Below are 23210 nucleotides of genomic sequence, written 5' to 3' on the forward strand. Positions count from 1 at the left end.
AAATATCTCAATTTAAAATATATTTCATAGAATAACCGAATATTTTTTTTAAAAATGGTTATAGGGCCAGTGTATTTATTTATATAGCCTATTTGCTCCGTGCTGTTTTTTAAATAAAATGTAGACTGTTGGAAATAGGGTAGAATGACTCCTGTTAACGAATTACCAAGATTTAATGAGAAAAAAGCCTTCTTTAGAAAATTGACTGACGGGCTGGTCTGGCCCTAATTTGCCAATTATTAGTCGAGCCAGGCTGAAATATTTAGGGGCTATGCAAGCTAGTTTGAAGTGCTCATGTGGCCTATATATTATAGTCGCTTCTTTTTGTTTTCATAGACCTGTGGTTGCTTATTTCTAGCCAAGGCTGGCAACACGGCTCATGGTCCAACGCACAAAGCCATTGCAGTGTCGGCGGGTGCTTTTAGAATCCACTATCCCCCCTCCCAAAGCCGTACCCATGTGTGTCTGCAGAATGGTAATCTGAGTTCCCAGAAGTTTTCGCCAGCTCTGGCGAGGAACTTCTGGGCCACAGCCCTGGTATTTGTGGGCGGGATGTACGTCACGCTCTGAATCTGAGCGGACACGCCTCTTACCGGTCTGAGAGCTGTGCAACTCGTCTAAAAAGTCCGACGAGAGGCAAACAGCAGTGCACAACAATGGCGGCCGAAATTTCTCAAGGGGAAATTGCTTCCCGTCGATCCTATTTAGATGCATCACCCACTGCATGTGGATCCCGCCCCCTTTTCTTCATTGGCTGTTGATTTGAATCACAACGCAGTGGCCGCGCCCCTGCTGTCCAAGCTCCGACGCTAACCCTCCCAGACTAGCAGAATGGCAACGTGGGGGATATAGCAACAACACGCCCACGGGCACGCCCCCACGCGCAAATAACGGAGTCGGCATAATGGGGGACGGGTAGCGCAGGTGCTAGAATAACATATTGGGGCAGCGCAGCTCCATTATCCGTATACAGGTTTAGGGTAGGGTTTAGGCTGGCGGAGGTGCCATGGAATAGGGCCCAATGTGACCTAATTGAGACCTGGCAAATAAAATTATAAAAACAAGAATGACCTAAGTCATAATAAAGCCGCATGGGGCAGGCTTTTTTGGCCCCAATCTTTTCATAGACCTGATTACTTGTTTTTTGGATTGCTTGTTTCTCTCGCCAAACCTGGCAACATTAGCCTTAGCGTCTCGAATGTTTTTTATATAAGTGGTGGCAACATTTTGTGACACCACACGGGTCTTCCCAACAATAGCTGAGATTGAAGTCAGTGTGAACATGGGCAAATAATAACTTAATAGCCAAACTAGGTCTAATGAAGCACGCTAGCATTTAGGCTAACCCTGCTGGCTGAAGCTGTCTCCCTTTCTCTCTCTCTCTGCTGTTTAACTCCGTGCGTTGCCTTGTTGTGATGTGTGTTCGTCCATGCTGCTGGCCCCTAATATGGTCTGCTTCCGGGTGGTTCAACCTAACCTAACAATGAGGATCGTTCTGATTGGATCCCTTCCCATCTAGTCCCTCAAAAAGAGTAGTTCTGATTGGATCTCTTCTCCATTCGTCCCGCCCTAACATTTTTGTCTCGTCTAATTCGTTGACTAACGTGTCCATTACATTTTCGTCTCCCCATTGGCTTAAAAGGGGGGCTTTAAATGGGGGAAGTGTGATGGACAGCCAGGACAGCCAATGACACTCAGGTGACGACACTTTTCACTCGGGTGTCGACTAAGACTACTGCTGTTTACAGAGCCGCTCGCTAGCGCATGCGGCTAAAAAGAAAAAGAAGGGAAAAAAAGAAAACTACCAGTAGTCAGGGTTCTTGCAATGTGGGAACCCATCCGTAAAAGGCCTCTCCCTCCAGGTATTCCTGTGTATATTCCCACTATCAACATTATTACATGTTTAAGGCAGTAGCGCCGAGAGAGATTAGTGTTCCTGGAATGTAGAACCACTGAATAGCTACAATGAAAATATTGGTAGTCTGGTAAATCAAAGTTGTCAAAAGGGAGACAGAATAACTTCATTCATTCAGCCATTCAGCCTCCTCTGAACGACTTACACAGCTTAACTCCACGTCTAACACTATGCATGAAGAGTTATAGAAGGGTCTCTGTCTGGACAGCGCTGTAGGTCATGGCTATTCAAAAATAGCTGATCTGCAAACTAACAACACGTCACATCACGACACATGAGTTTACTTTATAGATCTACAATTGTGTAAAAAAGATTTCTCTCGAATTCTCGAAAAATCTGATTTTTCAAATTACAAGTTATAGTTTTGTGCAACAAAATGTTGGACTAACTTCAAACAGACAAGGCCTCATACCATAACACAATCTACTTGAAATAACTATTTAAAAAATACATCATTTCAAACCTAATTAAGATCAGAAACATCGAATGATTACAGTTCACCTGTAGAATAGGCCTAATAATAATTTAAATGAATACAAAAAAATAGCAGTGACTAGGGTTCCTGGAACTGAGAACAACTGGTAATTTAAATAAATAAATAAATAAAAAAAACGACACAAACAACCTCTGCCAAGGTTTATTGTGTACAGTTTTGTTTGTTTGTTTGTTTGTTTATGGAGTCAAGTCTGGTTGCCCATCTGCAGCCTCAACTACAGCTGAGTTGCCATTCACGACTTCACATCTACAAGGCTGCAGAAACAGCTATATATGAGTCTCTATGTGGACAGTACTGTAGGTCATGGTGTCAACTCGGAAAACAAAATGTGAAAAGGATTTAAAGTAAATCCAGGCTGATTTTCCACATTTTTATATTGTTTCTTAAGTGAGAAAACGACATTTGATCATAAACAAAAGAAAGAAAATTAAAAGAAAACCTAACTAATACACAAAGGCATGCTGGGTAACCCGGGGGAGGCAGCAGCTGTGTGAGTCATGGATCTGCGTGCTGACAATGACAGATCTACAAGCTCATGACGCGTTGCGTCCACAACGCGTTGTGAGCTTGTAGATCTGCTGTTTTCGAAGGATTGGTGGATACGTTTGAACAGCCCCTCCCTCTTCCTGCCTGGCACCCGGCCTCTTTTAGAAGAGTTTGCTTTCTCTTTCATTGATAATGGTTCAGCAGTAGCCTACTCAGAAGTGAAAGTAGTACACTTTAATGCATTAAGACCAGGAAAGCATCTGTGTCATTTTAGATTTCTTTGGCTATTCAAAAATAGCAGATATACAAGCTCATAGCTCGGCACCGAGTGCCGCGCTATGAGCTTGTAGATCTGCTATTTTTTTGAAAAATCGAAAAACTTTGGATATATATTTTTTAAAGCCAACATTTGTTACTCAAATCTTTTGTTCTAGGGGTCCCCGGAACAAAACATTTTGAGATGGGATGGTCTGCGGCCAAATACATATCTAAAAATGTTTTCTAAATCCTAACAGTATGATGCTATATCAGTGGTGCTCCAACTTCGGCGGTCAAGGACCCCCAAAATGATATGTATTTGGCCGCAGACCCCCATCTCAAAACATGTTGTTCCAGGGACCCCCAGAAGCACAGATCGAGTTAAAAAAATTTACATAGATATATATTGAAAGATTTGCACAAATTATCCAGGATTTTATTTTTATTTTTTCAGATCTACAAGCTTATAGTGCGGCACTATAAGCACTATTGCGCAATGAGCTTGTATATCTGCTACTTTTGAATAGATTTAAGAAATCTTAAAATGACACAGATGCGTTCTCGGTCTTAATGAGTTAAACTAGTCATAGATTGAAATCATGCATGAAGGGCTGTATGTCTCCTATCATTCTGAACATCAACAAAGTGAATTTCTCTGACTCAGGACTAGGCTATGTTTTTGTGGGACATGTTAAACCGGGTCTTGACTGTTTTTTGTTGCTTTTAAAGCTTCCCTATGTAACTTTCCTCTTCTACCAAAGATTTGAACCCGGTGTCCTGCGCAAGCGCACCATTGAGCTAATAGAGCCTGCCTGCTTGCTCAGGGGATAAATTGAATCTTGACCATCAGGTCACGATCTAAATGTCTCAATTGAAGAGCAGGGGGACAAAATACAACCACCCCAATTGGACAAGTTATATTGTATTAACATAGTCTACCATACAAATTGGACAATATTACAATTTATTCAATTAAAGAAATAGTGCTGCTTTAAGTTATTCGTACAAAGTAACTCAAAACATGACATATAGCCTACATAAAAACAAACCTACATTTGGATAACCCTGTGTGATTCTTTTCTTTAGATAATATTGTGATGTTGAATGTAGCTATTCATGTAAAATGATTTAAAAGACAGAGCTCATAATAAAGTTGGTTATAAAGTGGATGAGAAGTATCGAGGCAATTATAGGGCATAGGCCCTACAGTAAAATACAGTTAAGGCATAACATTACTTGTTTTTAAAGTGGGGTTTGGGGCCCTCAGGGGTCCTAGAAGGGTTTCCAGGGGGTCCCCAGCAAAAAAAAGAAAATATATACTTTGGCTTTTCAAAAATAGCTGATCTACAAGCTCACAACACATCACTTCGAAACACATGACCTCATCTGTTATTTTGGCTATTTTTTAAGCTTTTCTGTATTTGAACCAACTGGCGGCCAGGGGGCCACATACGGCCCCCACCTTCACTTAAAGCGGCCTGCAGGTTAACATCGGAATACTGATATATTATTGATTTCAGCTGTTACAATTAAAACATGCAAACATGACCCGCTTTAATTACTTCAGTCTATATTAGTAGCTTGATGACTAGTATTACAATTCTATTGTCTTTTTTATGTCCAATGTATTTGTATTTAAGTTCATAAAGTTAACATAAGTATAACTAAATGCATTTGAAATTAAATACAATTTTTACTTTTCAGGATTCCAATTAGAAAATAGCCACAAATAAATCAGGATTCCTATTCAAAAATAGCAGATCTACAAGCTCAAAGCACGTCACACTGCAACGTGTTTTGAGCTTTTTGAGCTATTTTTGCTACTTTTGTGTGACTTGAAGTAAGGCATTAATTTACGAAAAAAGTTAAAATACAGAGATAAGAGGTGTCTGCCCGACGGTATATGCAATGTGGCCCTCTGGAGTGAGTGTGGAAATATAGCGGCCCTCTCCATCATCAAAGTTGCCCACCCCTGGATTAGGGTTTCTGGAACTGGGAACAACTGAATACAATGGTAGTCTGGTAAATTGTCAAAAGAAGAAGATTAAGCATGCACTGACATCCATGACATTCAGTGGCAGCTGAATGACTTGCACTTAGTGCATACTCAAGCTCCTTACTTTTTTGATGTGATTTTGATTGTGGAGTATCTGGTTCCCCATCCCTGCGGATGGGGAACCAAACAACTTCACAACTATAAATATGCAAAAACAGTTATTTATGGGTCTCTATCTGGACAGTACTGTAGGTCATGGTGTCAACTCGGAAAACAAAATGTGAAAAGGATGTGGTGTAATTCCACGCTGATTTTCCACATTATTGTATTGTTTCTTAAGTGAGAAAACAGCATTTGATAATAAAAAAGAAAGAAAATACAAAAAGTAAGTAATGCACAAATGCATGTTGGGTAACCGGGTGAGCATTGTGTGAGTGAAGATTGGTGGATCAGAATACAGGACTTCCCCTTCCTGCCTGGCTCCACCCACCTCTTGAAGAGTTTACTTTCCTTACTGGCTCAGTAAAGGTTTTGCCACTGTTGGATGAAGTAATCCTTAAGTAAAAGTAAAAACAACACAGTGTAAAAATACTGTGTTAAAAGTAAAAGTCCTTCATTCAAAATGTCAAAGTACAAAAGTATTAGCATTATGCATAATCATATACTGTACCGTAATGTTATTGGACTATAGTTATCGATAACTAATGGGTTCAATGTTAATCACTTTAATGATGCAGCTGTTAAAGGTAGATATTGTTTTAATGACTGTATGTGCTGATGGGTACAAGTGGCACTATGTAACTTTCTTTTAATGAATAAAATATAATTGTGTCCAATCTGTATAGTAGAGTATGATAATACAACCTAACTTATACAATCTGTATGGTAGAGTATGTTAATACAATATAACTTATACACTCTGTATCGTAGAGTATAGGCTACAATATAACTTATACACTCTGTATGGTAGAGTATGTTAATACAATATAACTTATACAATTGGGGTGGTTGTATTTTGTCTCCCTGCTCTTCTATTGAGACATTTAGGTCAAAGGTCATGTCTCACCTAGACACAGGATCTGTTCATTCAATCAATCAATCAATCAATTCAAGATTCAATTTATCCCCTGAGCAATCATCATCATCATCATCATCATCATCATCATCATCATCATCATCATCAAAAGAGTATTTCTGGACTCATTCATTCAGCTCATGTGTTCCTTTACTGTTACGGCTACTGTCCAGTTAATGAGCCAACACCGCCATCTACTGGACCTTTTCTGCTACGTTTCATTAGTATGAAGTCGCACCACAGATTATGTTCGTGCAGTGAGTGGTGTGTTCTACCAGTTATATACCATTGGTTCTCAAAGTGGGGTCCGGGGACCCCCAGGGGTACTTGAGGGGGTTCCAGGGGGTCCCCAGCTAAATGATGGATAGGAACCAAATGGACCCGTATGGGTCTGTAACTCTGAGAGTGTACAAATGGACCCGTTAGGGTCCATTTGGTTCCATTTGTACACTCTCAGAGTTAAATTAACATTGATTTTACAAATTGAGGTCCCAGAGATAGAAATGCCAATAAATGGGGGTCCGTAGCCTAATGTATGTCAAACCGGGGGTCCTTGAAATTAAAATGGTTGAGAATCACTGCTAGAGCCGTACAAATCTTCTCTTATGGGGGTCCCTGGCATATCTTTTCAAATGGGGGTCCGCGGGCTAATAAGTGTCAATTTGGGGGTCCTTGACATGAAAAAGTTTGAGAACCACTGCTATATACGCAGTATACTCAAACCAAACTTTGGGGGAAAAAATAGTAGGGGAGAGTGGGGTAATGTGAGACATTTTTTACATTTTCTCCCCTCTAGGTGAGCTAAAATGATATATCAGTAAAATGTTCACATTTCCCATACATTTGGGATGTTTCCTAACAATGGAAATTATCAGAATGTATTCAAGACAAAGGGCAGTGAAAATATGATTGTTTAAAAAAAAGTTTTTTGGTGTCTCACTTTACCCCAGGTCTGGGGTAAACCGAGACAAACCAGAAAAATCAATGGGGTAAACTGATCCACTTACTTTTTTCAGTTTAAAACTACCATAAAAACACATGTTCTAACAGTTAGAATACCGACAGCTAGCTTGACAACCACACATTCCAGAACTAATGTCAGACTAGTAACAGAATCATGGCAATTGGTCATTAAGCACATTTTGCTCTACACAATTGGAAGGTGTCTCACTTTACCCCAACCGAGGCAAACCAGTTTTAACCAATCAAACCAATATTAGATTATCAAACCAATTGGATTATCAAACCAATATTAGATTAAACTATGTTTAAGTACTAAACTTAACTTTGAGACAGTTTCCCACTGTACCCCAAGCCATTTGTCTCACTTTACCCCACAGCCACATTTTGGTGAAAAGGACCACTTTTAGCAATTTTGGCTAATCTTCAATTAGCATTAATCACATGGATGTATAGGTTTGTAGTTCATCAACATGCATGACATACGTTTTTCTACCTGAATCAATTTTCTTTGACACAACAGCTGATTATGTTGACAGGCCAAAAAATTACTTTTACATGCAAAAAACATATTTTAGTGAAAAAAACATGCTTACTACAGCACAATGAGGTCCTCTCCTCCATGGTAAGTGGGAAATGGGAGGGGCTTCAAAATCTAATGGTCATATGACCACACAGGTGTTGTGGTCAGGTGATAAGGGGGGTGTCTCACTTTACCCTGTGTCTCACATTACCTCACTCTCCCCTACACCCTCTGTAACCACAATAATTAATTCTGTGACCGCGCACGTATATGTGCACGTGCCGTGCGCAAGGGAATAATTGTGCTATACCCAGACCCATAGAGAGAGAGAGTTATGACACGTTTTGAACTCGCCGCAAAGCCCGCTTTGGGCTATTAGTTCCAAACATTGGAACTATCTCATTGAGAATGAGCATTTCCGCATTCCAATCTTATGATGGGAGTCAATGCTAGTGTCGTCACTCTCATATTAGATCATGCTGGGTATACCGTCTGAAAAAAACCTAGACTGCAGCACTGTGTGCGTGCGTGCGTGCGTGTGTTTCTCCCAAAAATCTGTGCACCCACTGGCCTAAATATGAAGGTCTACCCTGGTCCCTGGCCCTGTGATTACCGGCACTACATGACTGTATCATCTCCAGTCCTCAGACACTGGCCGGGTTCATGAACTGTGTAGTTAGCTAATAATAAATCAGGTACTTCCACTTTTGCTAGTGGAACTGCTGTTTGTACATCTCATTTCACTGTCTGCTGCACACCGAACATTACAGGTAAAGGTGAATTAGAGTCAGAATCTACTTCTAGAAATCTAGAAAGAAGTGGGGTGAAATTATTTTTTCAGCTATGCCGCCACGTTCTGAAGTCTGATTTAAACGACAATTCGTACGACAATTTTGTAACGTCGACATGTCTCACAACAACGCAACGTGTTGTGAGTTTGTAGATCGTCTATTTTCGGCGCATGACAGAGCATAACTGATATAATTCAGGCTTTCTCATGTAAACAGAACACACACGTCTTCGCACTGGAAAGAATGATGCACACACGACACATGGGAAATCGTCTGTGTGTCATTTTAGAATCCTTTGGCTATTCAAAAATAGCAGATCTACAAGCTCGTAGCGCGGCACTCTCTTGTAGATCAGCTATTTTTTTTTATATTTTTTATATATACATATATATTTGAATATATATTTTTGGAAGCAAACATTTGTTACTCAAATCTTTGCAGTTTGGCCGCAGACCCCCTCCATCTCAAAATGTTTTTTCCAGCCCCCCCCCCCCCCCTCGAGTGTGAATAGCAAAAGAAATCTAAAATGACACAGATGCTTTCCCAGATTGAATGGGTCAAACCCCATATGGTTGAGCAGAGTCCCACAGGGCTCTATACTAGTATCTTTTCTGTTTTCTGTTATTGTGGGGAAAAGCTTTCGCTGATAATAGACCAGCTCATGGCTTTCCCCACAATACGGATGCTGGGGGTTAAGTGGTTAAACACTTCAACCTCCAACACCTTCTTTTTGCATAATTATGAAAGCAGATCACAGGCTTGAGCCTGAATGTCTGTCAGAATCACTTCAATTCAATTCAATTCAATTCAAATGAGCTTTGTGACAAAACATAACATACATTTACATTGCGAAAGCAAGTGTCAAATAAAAACAATCAGAAACTAAGAAATGCATGTACTATTAAAAGGGAATGGAGAAATGTGTAAACAATCTCTCTCTACCACACACACACACACACACACACACACACACACACACACACACACACACACACACACACACACAGGCTAGACGCTGAGTTGCTAAACCATGTGCCAGACTGATCTCTCACACACACACGCGCGCAGGCACGCGCGCAGGCACGCACACACGCACGCACGCACACACGCACACACACACACACACACTTCCTCTTTATCACATGATGGCCCAATTTGACTTGCCTCTGGTGGCTGGCATCTGTCTGTCTGCCTGCCTGCCTGCCTGCATGCCTGTCTGCAAACCACTGTGAGAATCATCGTAGACTAGTGGAGGAAGCAATCAAATGCAATGACGGGAAGACAAAACCACTTTAAGCAGATGTATTGACATGTAACGAAGAGTTACACCAAGGCAAATTAACTGGAGAATTTGAAAAGGTGCTTATCTAGTATATATGGCTTAAGTGTCATCCACACAGTAATTATAAATTTAGTTTTACAAATCGTTCAAAGTCTAGTGGATGGCAGAGTCTACACCACAACTATGAAGACAACTGCGGCGAATAATATAGTTGGGCGGGGATGGCCGTTAACTGAATGAAACCTGTGGCTGCAAACAGGAAACCGAGAGCAACAATGCGTGCATACTGTAGATCAATGTGCCTCCAGTGGTGTAAAGTAACTAAGTACATTTACTCAAGTGCTGTACTTAAGTACAAGCTTGAGATACTTTTACTTTACTGGAGTATTTCCAATTGTCTATACTTTTACTGAACTACTCCTTTACATCTCAGAGGCAAATATTGTACTTTTACGCTACTGCTTGTAAACGTTGACACCGGTTTTGGTGACAGTCCATATAACATGACAAATGAGGTTATCAGCACTCGCAAATAAGTGTGTCACAGTTTAATAGTATACATCAGTGGAAAGAAATGGATGCATTTCAGTCCTGTATATATAGGGCCTTCCTCAGCATTTCTCAGAAACACAGTAGTTGAGAAAGGCTGAGGAAGGCCCATGGCTGAAACGTGTCAGTTTCCTTCCTCTATGTGTGTTAGTACAGGTATAAGGAGTAGGGCCGTTTAAAGTGGGCCGCAGTCCAAATTTAGTCCAGCGTGCAAGTTTGAAACTGAGATCATTTGTATCTTTTCTCGATGCATAAGCACTCGAGGTTATCACTCCTGCTGTACATCGTAAATCTAGACAGCAATGGCTCACTAATCAACTGTTGTTGATGTAAAACAGTAATAGGCTCTATTCACAGCAGCCATATTATCACTTCCTTCACAGGTGTTACCAATGATACTAATGAAGGCTCTGTTCCATTTAGTCTAGCACAGTGGTTTCCACGAGCATCATAACTCTGAGAGTGTACAAATGGAACCGTTCCATTTGTACACTCTCAGAGTTACACACCTGTAAGGGGCCATTTGGAAGCCCATGAGGGTCCCTGGACTCCAACTGTAGACCCACTGGTGTAACAGAGTGTTTCCAGTGAGCCAACATGCTCAATACCAGCACCCTGACTCTGTTTGACCAGAATGGAACAGAGCCTTCATTAGTATCATTGGTAACACCTGTGAATGTCTTCATAATATGGCTGCTGTGAATAGAGCCTATTTAAAAGCAAAAGTGTCTGGGGAAAAAAAGAGCATTATTAGGTTTGAGAATACCAAAACAGTTCCCTCTCGCTGACACATGGGGCTGACACATGGGGCTACACCCAGCTCTTTTAGAGCATATCTGCGTTCCTAATGGGGACATAGTTGATGATAGATGCAAAAGTCCAATCTTAATTACTTCCTGTCAAACAAAAACATAATGTGTCATTACATCAGCAGTGTACTAAACAATTTAAACTAGTAATAATATCATGACAAACACATCAGTCAATCTTTCAAATAGAGCTATAATTCATTGTGCTCGACACACCAGTTTCATTGAAATTAATGGGTGGCCAATGCTGGCCATGCTTGGACACCACCTCCAGTTATTATATACCACCATGCTAGACACTATAGGAGAGACAGCGAGATCCCAACATAGAGAGTGCTACTCTGTTGAACGTCAACAAACATGGTAGGCGCGTCACAATTTAAACAAGCTATTTTTAAAATTAAAGAGTACACTGAAATATGTTTCTGAAAACGAGGTGAGAAATAGGCAATACAGTAACAGAAACTTGATTCAGCATTGCCTTTGTTTGATATTTTCTTTACTATATGGACTGACATTGCATCATGTGGTCACACAATGCCAAGAATCACTGCTTAGCTTGGTGGGTTCCAACTCCGCCCCCATCGCTGTGATTGTCTGAGACCCTGCCAGCTCCCGTGTCACCAGGAAATACATAAGAATACGGAAATTAAATAACTTCATTCAGTCTTTAAGTATTGATAGGCGCCTCCGTTTTGTTGTGTCCCTGCACAGAGCTGTGACTGTTCAACTGGAACTTCGTCCTCACGGCGTCCAAGTCCATCCTCTTCCTGAACGTCTCCGTGGTGAAATAGTACGCCACGGGGTCCAACATGGCGTTGAGGCACGCCAGCATCAGGCTGTAGCGGTACGCGCCCAGCAGGGGGCAGGGCACGTCCGCCCTGTAGAGGTAGAGCAGGCCGAGGACCGCGTGGTATGGCAGGAAGCTCAGGAGGAAGATGAAGAGGCTGACGCCGATCATCCGGTTGATCTTCCGGCTGTTGACCAGGTCCGTCTGGGCCACGGCGCTGCGCCGGATGGCCCTGAACAGACCCCAGGAGCAGGCCAGCATCACGCTGAGCGGGATGCCGAACCCTATGGTCAGCGTCGAGAAGACGATGCCCGGATGCGTGTAGGTGTAGACGGGCAGGCTACCAAAGCAGTCCAGCTTGGAGGAGACCGTGCGCTGTTTGAGAATCGGATCCAGGATGAGAATCATGTTATTTAATTTGCCAGGTATGTGTGGACACTAAGGCCTGTCACAGTTATAACATAATCGCCTGATCACAATTATTTGAGATAAAAGCTAGGACGTTTTGTGGATGTATCTACAATATTTAGACAAAAAGAGAAAAAGCTGCATGTTTTTTCTCCATCTCGCTTCCTTCATCTGTAAGCTTTCTGACAACGTGCAGAAAGTATACATTATGCATATTTAATTTTTGAGTATAAATGGGTGTTTACACTCCATAATGGCAGTAATACAAAATATGTACAAGTAAGTAAACGATTAGATCAACAAAATAATGATAAAGATTATGGTTAGCCTGGTAAACCATCCGGTTGTGGAATCCTTGCTTCCTTCACAGGTGTTACCAATGACACTAATGAAGGCTCTGTTCCATTTAGTGTAGCACAGTGGTTCTCAGACTTTTTTATTTCAAGGACTCCCATAACTCTGAGAGTGTACAAATGGAACCAAATGGACCCTTACGGGTCCATTTGGTTCCATTTGTACACTCTCAGAGTTACACCCTCTCAAGGAACCATGAGGGTCCCTGGACCACACTTTGAGACCCACTAGTGTTTCTAGTGAGCCAACATGCACAATATCAGCACCCTGACTCTGTTTGACCAGAATGGAACAGAGCCTTCATTAGTATCATTGGTAACACCTGTGAAGGAAGTAAGAAGTCGCCCAGTTTTTCTCCAAAATGGCTGCTGTGCATAGAGCCTATTACATTTTCATCAAATGAAAATTTAATTGAATTCCGCGACCGGGTGGTTTACCAGGCTATATGGATATGGGTACACTAATAAGAAATTTTAAAAAACTATTGCACTTGTTGTATTATGTCCGCCTGATCTCACAGATCCCGTGGTGAAATAACATGGGCAACATGGTCCAAAACGTAACTAAGTCAATGGAGGGGATTCACGGACTTTCTAGTCGTCTATGTACGGAATGTCAATCCGTGCTCTTTCACCGCGTTGTGTGAGATCGGGTTGATTATGTACACAGATGGTATATAGCTTATATACATACGTCCTGCAAAAGATAGCTGGGCAGGCTGGCGCCGAAGGTGAAAACCCAGATCCCCAGGCAGACCAGAGGAGACTTCTTCCGGGCGTCCCGCACGCGAACCGACATGGGGAAGGTGACGGCCATGCAGCGGTCCAGGCAGATGCACATCAGGAGGAATATGCTGCCGTACATGTTGACCAGCAGCACCAGGCCGGCCCACTCGCACAGCCTCTGGTGGGGATGGAAGCCCAGGTGGTAGTATATCCTCACCTAGGAACGAGGGGTAAGCGCGCACATCCTAAAACAATGAATCGGGTGCTGGACAACAATACGTACATCAGGAAAAGGAGGGGAAGTCCGCACACCGTTTAAAGACGGGGTGCCGTGATTTTCAGTTTCCCCCCTTAAAACATAATCATCAGGTATTATGGTTATACTAGGAGGAAGATTTTTTTCAAAAAAGTGTACAGAAATTGTTCAAATTATGTTTTTATGTGGACACGCCTCCAGTTCATTAAGTATACCTGGTTCTCACCTTAGCACCTCCTCCACCACCTTAGCACCACCCACCTGTCCTAGTCTCTCCTCCTCCTCATGCCCACTCCTGTTGTGTTATGATAATGAGGGGGAGGGTATATTTTTACTATGTCACTAAAGGGCTGTTTCTCTATTGGCACGTTTGACCCTCAAGGTTTCAGCCTCCAGGTAGAAACTCAAAATAATCAGAGAAGACATAAAACACCATAAAACACCTCCAGGGGGCTTAATGAAGTTCTATCAACCTCATAGACACATGAAAAACAGAAACAGTGCAAAACCATGGCACCACCTCTTTAAGCTCCCAGTAGAAGAGTTTTATTTATTGTTAGGCAACGTTTCGACCGTAACCGGTCTTCATCAGGTCTTGATACATTGCATGTCAAGGCATGTTTAAATAAAGGAAGGAGAGGCACATACAATCAAAGGCAGCTGTGGTAGTGATTAACCTACTGACACACCCACCAAATCTACAGGCTCAGGCTGAGTACAGTGATGCCATATAGAGAGCTTGTAGATCTAGGGAAGAGCAAAAGGGGGCGGTGACGCCAGGCGAGTATCGCCATTGGGGCCAACGAGGCCATGGCCCGGTCTGTAGACCCAGCTTGCCCCTGTGTAGGGGCTAAAAATCAACATTAGCAGCCCCTCACCCTATTCTGTTGTAGCCGACCACATTTGTTTTCAAATGGGGTTCATTTGCATTCGGCCGAATTGTTAATGAGTGGCCATTAGGACACCAGTTTAGCCGTCAAACCGGTCCCCCCCCCCCCTGGCCCGGTTCTGGCCCGGTCAATGTTAGAATCCACCAAACGCCACTGGGTGATGCAATCACAAAAAAAAAGGGAAAACATATATCCAAATAAGGGCATTCAGGGTGGACAGGTTAAAGGGCCAACACTAAAAAGTTCATGTGCAATATACATTGCCATTCACAGCTCAAATGGACACATGAAAATTAAAAGTACCTCTATGATAAAAACGCCTAAAAAGTAACGACCACTAACAGAGTATGGGTGCAGCAAATGCAATGCAAAAAAGTTCATAATAGGCTCTATGCACAGCAGCCATATTATCACTTCCTTCACAGGTGTTACCAATGATACTAATGAAGGCTCTGTTCCATTTAGTGTAGCACAGCGGTTCTCGGATATTTCATAACACGACCCCATAACTCTGAGAGTGTACACTCAGAGTTACACACCCGTAAGGGGCCATTTGGAAACCCCTTAAGGAACCGTGAGGGTCCCTGTACCCAAATGTTAGACCCACAGGTGTAGCAGAGTGTTTCCAGTGAGTCACCATGCACAACATCAGCACCCTGACTCTGTTTGACCAGAATGGAACAGAGCCTTCATTAGTGTCATTGGTAACACCTGTGAATGTCTTCACAATATGGCTGCTGTGCATAGAGCCTATAATAAAGAGGACAAAACAGAACCAGTGCAAAATGTCAGATATTATACATCCTCACCGGCAGCGCCAGCACCAGCACCAGGTCCGCCGCGGCCAGGTTGGTCATGTAGACGGTGGTGTGCGAGCGCGACTTGCTGTTGACGCGGCAGAAGACGACGAGGGCGGTGAGGTTGAAGACGAGGCCCACGGCGGTGGTGGCGCCGTAGACCGCCACGAAGACGCCGGCCACCTCGCCCGTGGAGTTGTGCGTGCCGTTGCTGTCGCAGCTGGTCGGGGTGGCGTTGGACATGGGCATGGTTCGGGGCCTGAGGGAGGGAGGGAGAGGGAGAGAGAGGGGGAGAGAGAGAGAGAGAGAGAAAGAGAGAGAGAGAGAGAGAGAGAGAGAGAGAATGAGTATATTATAACATTTGACTGTATGCTCCTTTAAATATGTTTTAGAGCATACCCGGGGGCCACATGCAGCCCTCACCTTCACTCAATGCAGCCCGTGGGTTAATATCGGAATACTGATGTATTATTGATTTCAGCTGTTGCAATTCCAAACATGCAAACATGACCCGCTGTAATTACTTCAGTCTATATAGAGGATATGCGCATGCTTAAAGTGAATGGCACATCGAGTGGTAAATCGAGTGGCAAAGAAACATGCAAAATGAGTTTAACATTGTTTAATGTTGTTTAATGCAATCAGATATGACTTTTCTGTTTGGATGCATGGGCTGTAAAGGCCAGAAAGTATTTTTTTGACACTCAGTAGGCATTCCTGCATAACTTTCCGGGTTTGATGATGATGTCACACGCATATCCTCTATTAGCTTAATAACTCTTTTATGTCCAATATATTTGTATTTAAGTTCATAAAGTTAACTTAAGTATAACTAAATGAATTTGAAATGAAATAAAAATGTAACTTTTCAGGATTCCAATTCAAAATACCAAAAAAGAATTCAGGATTCCAAAATAGCAAAAATAGCAGATCTACAGTACAAGCTCAAAACGCATCGCGATGCGACACGTTTTGAGCTTGTAGATCAGCTATTTTTGCCACTTTTGTGTGACATACCAGAATGACGAGGTACGGAATTCATTTATGAAAAAAGTTAAAATATGGAGATAAGAGGTGTCTGCCCGACAACAATATGCAATGTGGCCCTCTGGAAGTGAGTGTGGAAATATAGTGGCCCTCTCCATCATCAAAGTTGCCCACCCCTGTTTTAGAGTTATTTCTTAACTGGGAAGTAAAATTCCTTCATGTACATAACAAGCTTGAACAGTTTCTAGGGGCCCACCTCTTGCAAAGCTCCTACGTATGTAGCTGGAGACAGACGTAACCATGGAGATATTATACTGTTGATAAAAACGTTATTTTTTTATTAAATAGAAGCTTGTGCGGTCTATAAAATGTAATTCTCATTTGATTTATGACTATAGAAACTGGACGATGTAGTGCAGTATTAAATGTTTATGAAATGGAGACAGGTCACACGTGAGCTCACGATATGGTCAATCTGTGCATGATCTTGACAACTGTGCACATGCAAAATGGTGCACTATCTGCACGCACAAACATTAAAACACAAATCCGTGCACACACGCACAAGCACACGCATGCACATCACACTTTGACACAACCTAAATGTCTCAATAGAAGAGCAGGGAGACAAAACACAACCACCCCAATCGTATAAGTTATATCGTATTAACATGCTCTACCATACAGATTGTATAAGTTATATTGTATTAACATACTCTACCATACAGATTGGACAACATTTTAATATATTCACTAAGAAAACATTTTAGTGACGCTTTAAGTTCAGGTATTCCTCAGAGAAAGATGTAAGCGTATGTAAACGTTTTTCAGATACATTCCAAAATGTGTTGTCAAACTGACTTTTTTTGTTTTTGCAAGGACAAAAACCTTTGACACTTCAACTTCAATCCTTTAGATCATCGGCATGACAAAGATAAAGGTTTCCCATTTGATAACCAGGTGGGCCCTATACATAAATGCCATGTTTGATCGCCCAACGGCCCAATAAATCCAATGTCCTATTATGTTCTTATCGTAATAATGTTATTTTCTTTCCACACTCCATTGACCTGCACAGTCGCTATATTGGGGAAGTCACACACACACACACACACACACACACACACACACACACACACACACACACACACACACACACACACACACACACACACACACACACACACACAGGATTGATTGCAATGCCCGGCTATGCATTGCTGCGGGCGAAAATATGAGTTCAATTATTGCAATAAAAATGTACTAGGACATAGTTTGAAGTAACTGGTCCACACAATACAGCACACAAGTGACGATACATTACATTCATTGGTTTTCACAAGTTAAATTTGATCACACAGAGGCCACCACATGTTCGTCCCATTTCTCTGCCATCGTTGTGTAAAAGTAGTTTTGAGGAAGCTCACTGGGGTGACACAAGATGGAAAGGAGACATGGTGTCATTCATTTCTGTTGTGCCACTTTCTTAAAAAGTGTCTGCTCTCTCTGAAAAGTGGTGCTCAAAAATACCTTTTCTATCTTACTCATTTACTCAGTTTTTCATACCCATAACAAGGGAGTTTCCTCCGTTTGACAATCCTACAAAATGCAAAAACATTTCCTCTGAAATTACCCTTTCCTCTTTCACACTGTTATTTTCACCCACATTTTACAACACACTGATAAACAACAATATCTCTGCTGTCCGGCAAAATTCAAAATGTTCATTTTTCAGGAAATGAAACAAAAAGTGGAGTTAGGAGGTTTTGTTCATCATTGATAAGAACAGCTGAATGGACCTCCAAGCTCACAATGAAGGTTGGAGGTCAAAAGGGGGTGGAGCCTGGAGTCAGCAAGACTAGCTAACTCCGGCGGAAGCTGGTTTAGCAGAAAGTTTGAGGATCCAATGGAGTTAGCTGGTTTTGTCAGAAGCGCTTTTTAATGCTTTTCATTGGTTCAATATTGTTTTTACCAACACACAGACGTAAAGGGTGTTCAATGGCCCTGATTTATGGAAAAAAAAATGCAAAAACGTCAAAATGGAGTTAGCTGGTTTCTGCCGGACAGCAACAAAAGTAGCTGGCTAATATTTCAGAATGCATTCTCCTTTAGTCTGTCATTATTTCAGAATGTATTTTAAATCTTCATGACTGCTGGTGACATGCTAGTGCTGGTAACTTTCTTTTTTAGGTATACTGGAGACCAATGGTGGAAAAAGTACTCAAATGTTTTACTTAACTAAAAGTATCAATACTGCAACGTAGAAGTCCGAGTAAAAGTACAAAAGTATTGGCATCAAAATGTATTTAAAGTACCAAAAGTAAAACTACTAAAATGTTTGAAAATAGCAAATCTACAAGTTTACAACGTGCTGCGATGCGACGCCTTGTAAGCTTGTAGATTGGCTATTTTCAAATAGCCTAGGTACAAAATAGGGCTAAAGTGGGTAATGTATGTTTTTTAATGTAATAATTTATATCTGCAAAGTAACTAGTAACTAATGTTTTCAAATAATTGTAGTGGAGTAAAAGTACAATATTTACTGTATATAGTAGAGTAGAAGTAAAAGTACTGACAATTGGAAATACTCCAGTAAAGTAAAAGTATCTCAAAATTATACTTGAGTAAATGTACTTAGTTACTTTACACCACTGGTGGAGACTGTGAAACTCATACTATAGAGATGAGAAGGGTACATAGATACAGTAAAATCTGGTGTGTTGAGTTACCACAGAGAGTGTAAATATTGACCCGAAAGTTTGACATTTTCACATTTGACATTTCACTGGTCATGAACCACGAATGCAGGATGTTGTGATTAGATCCTATAGATTGTGGTCACCACAATGTGGTGACACACTTGCTTACACCGCTATATCGTCACTATCAGGCAGAACATCTCATTCAAAAGTAGCAGATCTACAAGCTCAAAACGGGCGCTTAACGAGCTACTTTTGATGCTTTTGTGTGACGCGGTCGTATGATCAAGTAAGGCATTAATTTACGAAAAAATACCAAAAGTTAAAAGATAAAGAGGTTTCTGCCCGACAGCAACGAAATGTGTATCTCATCTTTTTATGTTTTTTTCCTCATAAATTACTGGCCTATTTTATTATTCGTTGTATGTGTCGCACAAAAATAGCATAAATAGCAAAAAATAGCCAATCTACAAGCTCACAGTCGCACTGGGAGCTTGTAGATCGGCTATTTTCTGTATTTTTTAAGTGAAAATTGTTGAAAATATAAAAAAATACTTTTCGCCTGTAATAACATGATCAAAATAGGGAGGCCAGGATGAAAATGGTTACGTCTGTTTGTGGGTTATATAAATGTATTGAATCAATAAAAGGTTCAAGGGCCAAACTACATTATTGTTGTTCTCCATATTTCAAATGTTTTATGTTTTATGTGCTACAAGCTGTAGCTAGCTGTAGCTGTGCTAGCTGCAGCACAGCACAAACTCCTCAGACCTTTTCATATCAAGGAGTCCAAAATGTCATTTGTATCTGGCCACAAACCCCCATCTAAAAACCTTTTGTCCCAGGTAAACCCAACACAAGATTTGTGCTGCTAAAATGTTTCACAAATATTCAAACATTTTCAACATAGTGCCGGCTATCTTATAATAACCGAAATATGCAGTTACCCCCTGGGATCCCCTGGAACCCCCTGACGGACCCCATACAGTTGCAGGTGTTACTGACAAGTACCTTGGCAGCTTGATTGACGTAAAATTTGATAGAACTTAGAGGACCAGAGTCCCTGTATATGAGGCCCTCTCCTGTTTTCGCTCTGCACTAAATATCTCTGCTGAAAACAGCCGATCTACAAGCTCACAACGCGTTGGCTGCTATTGTTGCCGAACGCAGAGGTGCTTTGCAATCTGCAGTGGTTCTGAAAGTGGGGTCCGCCCCCTTCAGCCGGCCATGAAGCTGGTTCCAGGGGGTCCCCAGCAAAATGTGTTATTAAAATCAGTTCAACCACTTAACCCTAACATATTTGAACATAATGTTTGCTTCTCTGTTGGTGAAGGGCGCGTTAATTAGATACAATACAAGGATCTCTCATCTGCCAAGTTTGCAAAGATCTTTCTGTGATTTGTATGTAGGTCCCAACCTTTCAAACTGTTTCATTACTTCCTATGTGGTGAAAGATGCAACATCAAGGAAACCACCACCATTTTTTGTTCCTCTTGTTTTTTCAGTGGTGTAAAGTAACTAAGTACATTTACTTAAGTACTGTTCTTAAGTACACTTTTGAGGAATGTTTACGTTACTGGAGTATTTCCCATTTTCAATACTTTTACTTCTACTCCACTACATCTCAGAGAGGCAAATATTGTACTTTTACTCCACTACAATTATTTGACAGCTTTATACTACAGTAGTTACTTTGCAGATTTAGATTATTATCACAAAACATACATTAACCACTTCAGCCCTATATCCATTTCGGCCATTTGAAAATAGCCGATCTACAAGCTCACAATGCGACGCATTGTGAGCTTGTAGATCGTCTATTTTCAAAATATTTATATACATTTTGAACTTGTGAAATGGGACATTCTGCATAATGAGTACTTTTACTTTGGTACTTTAAGTACATTTTGATGCCAATACTTTTGTACTTTTACTCAAGTAGATTTTGAATTCTGGACTTTTACTTGTAACAGAGTATTTCTATATTGCAGTATTGATACTTTTACTTAAGTAAAAAATGTGAGTACTTTTTCCACCACTGTTTTGGGGGGGGGGGGTTATTTCACATTTGGTTCCATTAGGTCACCGCCCCACCGCACTTTTATTTTACCTCTGGGGCGGAATCTGCCAATGCGTTGTCAATGCAAATGCGTGGATTCTTGGTCTTGTGGATTTTTTCCAAGAATCCACGCATTTGAGGTAAAACAAAGGTGCAGTGGGGCCGTGCCCTTACAATTGTTTGATATTGTTTTTACTTGCATGTTCTTCTAATTCATTAGTAATCTATGGGAAAGTGATTTAGTGTAGGAACAGTTTGTTTTCTCTTCAGTATTACAGTATGTATCATCACCACACACACACACCTACGCGACGTGTGTCATATTTTCAATTTCTACAGACTGCCTACAGACTGCCTACGCACACGTGCAATAGTGAGTTTCTATATGATAAGCACTACTGTACACACACACATGTGCAATAATGGTTTTCTATCTATAGGGTTGCTGTCGGGCAGAAACCTTGTATCTATACTATAGTTTATTTTTTTCTTTACTATTTTCTATTGCCGCCATTTTTGGTCTTATGATTGTTTGTAACGTGGAAGCCCACCCCACTCCAAAATAAAAACATGAAAATAACCAACACAATTCCCTCAAGAAAGTCACGCAAAGCCATCCCAGATGACCACATGAATGCTAACGTTATATGGACACATAAATACAGCTGTAACAGGCCTGTCTATAGGCTGAGTTCTTTTACCTTTTGACTTGAGGTGAACGAAGAAGAAACGAAGGTCCAGGACTCGATGATGATGAGAGGAAGATTATTATAAATATATATATAGATATATAATCTAAAATTCTTTGATGCACTCTCTCCACACACAGCATGCGTTTCTCTACCTCTCCCCTGGCTGTCTGTCTGTCTTTGCCCACGTCTGCGTTGGTTGCATCAGACCGCTTGCAAGTACAGGAAACTGTGTAATCTGAAGAGAAGTTCGAGTCACTCTCTCTGTGTGTGTGTCTCTCTCTCTCTCTCTCTCTCTCTCTCTCTCTCTCTCTCTCTCTCTCTCTCTCTCTCTCTCTCTCTCTCTCTTAATGTTCCGTACATTCATCCAGATATCTATGGCGGCATCATCCTTCTCATCCTGTCACCTGCTATGCACGCTCAATGACTTTACAACCACCAGCCTCTTTCAATGCAGTCATCCTATACAGTCACTCTCTGTTCCGTCTCTCCATCAATATCTCACTTAATACGTGGATTCAGACTGAGAGGGGCTTTTATCTCCCACGCTTTTGGACGGACACACACACACACACACACACACACACACACAAACACACACACACACACACACACACACACACACACACACACACACACACACACACACACACACACACACACACACACACACACACACACAGTGCCCACTCTGTTTCTCAGTTACAGCTGCAATAAAGGAAGACAGTCAAAGTGAAATTTATTGTCCTAGATTTCTGCCAGAAGTGGCCGACGTGACTGGAAACTGAAGAGGCCGCCGCAGTGTTGATGGCAGCCATGATCCACGAGCTAAAAGAGGTGGCTGTGTGTGGTTCAACTGTAGTGCGTTCAAAATACCCAACTTTATACCACCGCACATGGGGGCAAAGTACGGCCCGAGGGCCAGAACCGGCCCCTGGGCCATCTCAGTCCGGTCCGCGATGTGCTCAAAGGAAAACAAAACGGCCGTGACCCCCCGAAATAATCATATTTTCACCGGGGACCCCCCACCCTGACAAGCACTTGGAATTGTGGGAGTTGAGGCATTCCATTTAACTTTGACTCGGTTCCGCAGATACATATTGTGGAAATTAGATGATCTACAAGCTTGTGAGCTTGTAGATCGGCTATTTTCAAAATGATTGACTATTTCTTATCTTATTTGACAATTTGGCCAATGTTTGACCAGTTCTTATTGTATAGTTTGTTGATTACTTTTAACACAATAATGATCTTTTTGTGTTCGTTTTTTTTTGTTTGAGGTCTTAAATTCACCTGGGGACCACAATCTCACGTACTCACGCACCCACTTCAAGGGTTGAAATGTAGGCCTGCTCATTCCTCATGCATTGAAGGAAGCATGAGCTCAGTTCGGGGCTCTCCCCAGGCTGGCAGAGG

General features: G+C 41.6%; 1 protein-coding gene across 1 annotated transcript; it reads right to left on the minus strand.

The window, feature by feature from the left end:
- Positions 1-10874: 10874 nt before the first annotated feature.
- Positions 10875-21963, minus strand: LOC311034314 (lysophosphatidic acid receptor 4). The gene is made up of 4 exons (XM_084042188.1): positions 21807-21963; positions 15373-15619; positions 13386-13634; positions 10875-12305 (listed from the first exon to the last, which is right to left on the minus strand). Exons 1-4 carry the CDS (start codon positions 21935-21937, stop codon positions 11811-11813), a joined length of 1122 nt encoding a protein of 373 aa, XP_083898314.1. The 5' UTR covers positions 21938-21963; the 3' UTR covers positions 10875-11810.
- Positions 21964-23210: the final 1247 nt, after the last annotated feature.

This window comes from Gymnoscopelus microlampas, assembly GCF_963454915.1.
Source record: "Gymnoscopelus microlampas genome assembly, chromosome: 19".
In the NCBI taxonomy this organism is placed as follows: domain Eukaryota; kingdom Metazoa; phylum Chordata; class Actinopteri; order Myctophiformes; family Myctophidae; genus Gymnoscopelus; species Gymnoscopelus microlampas.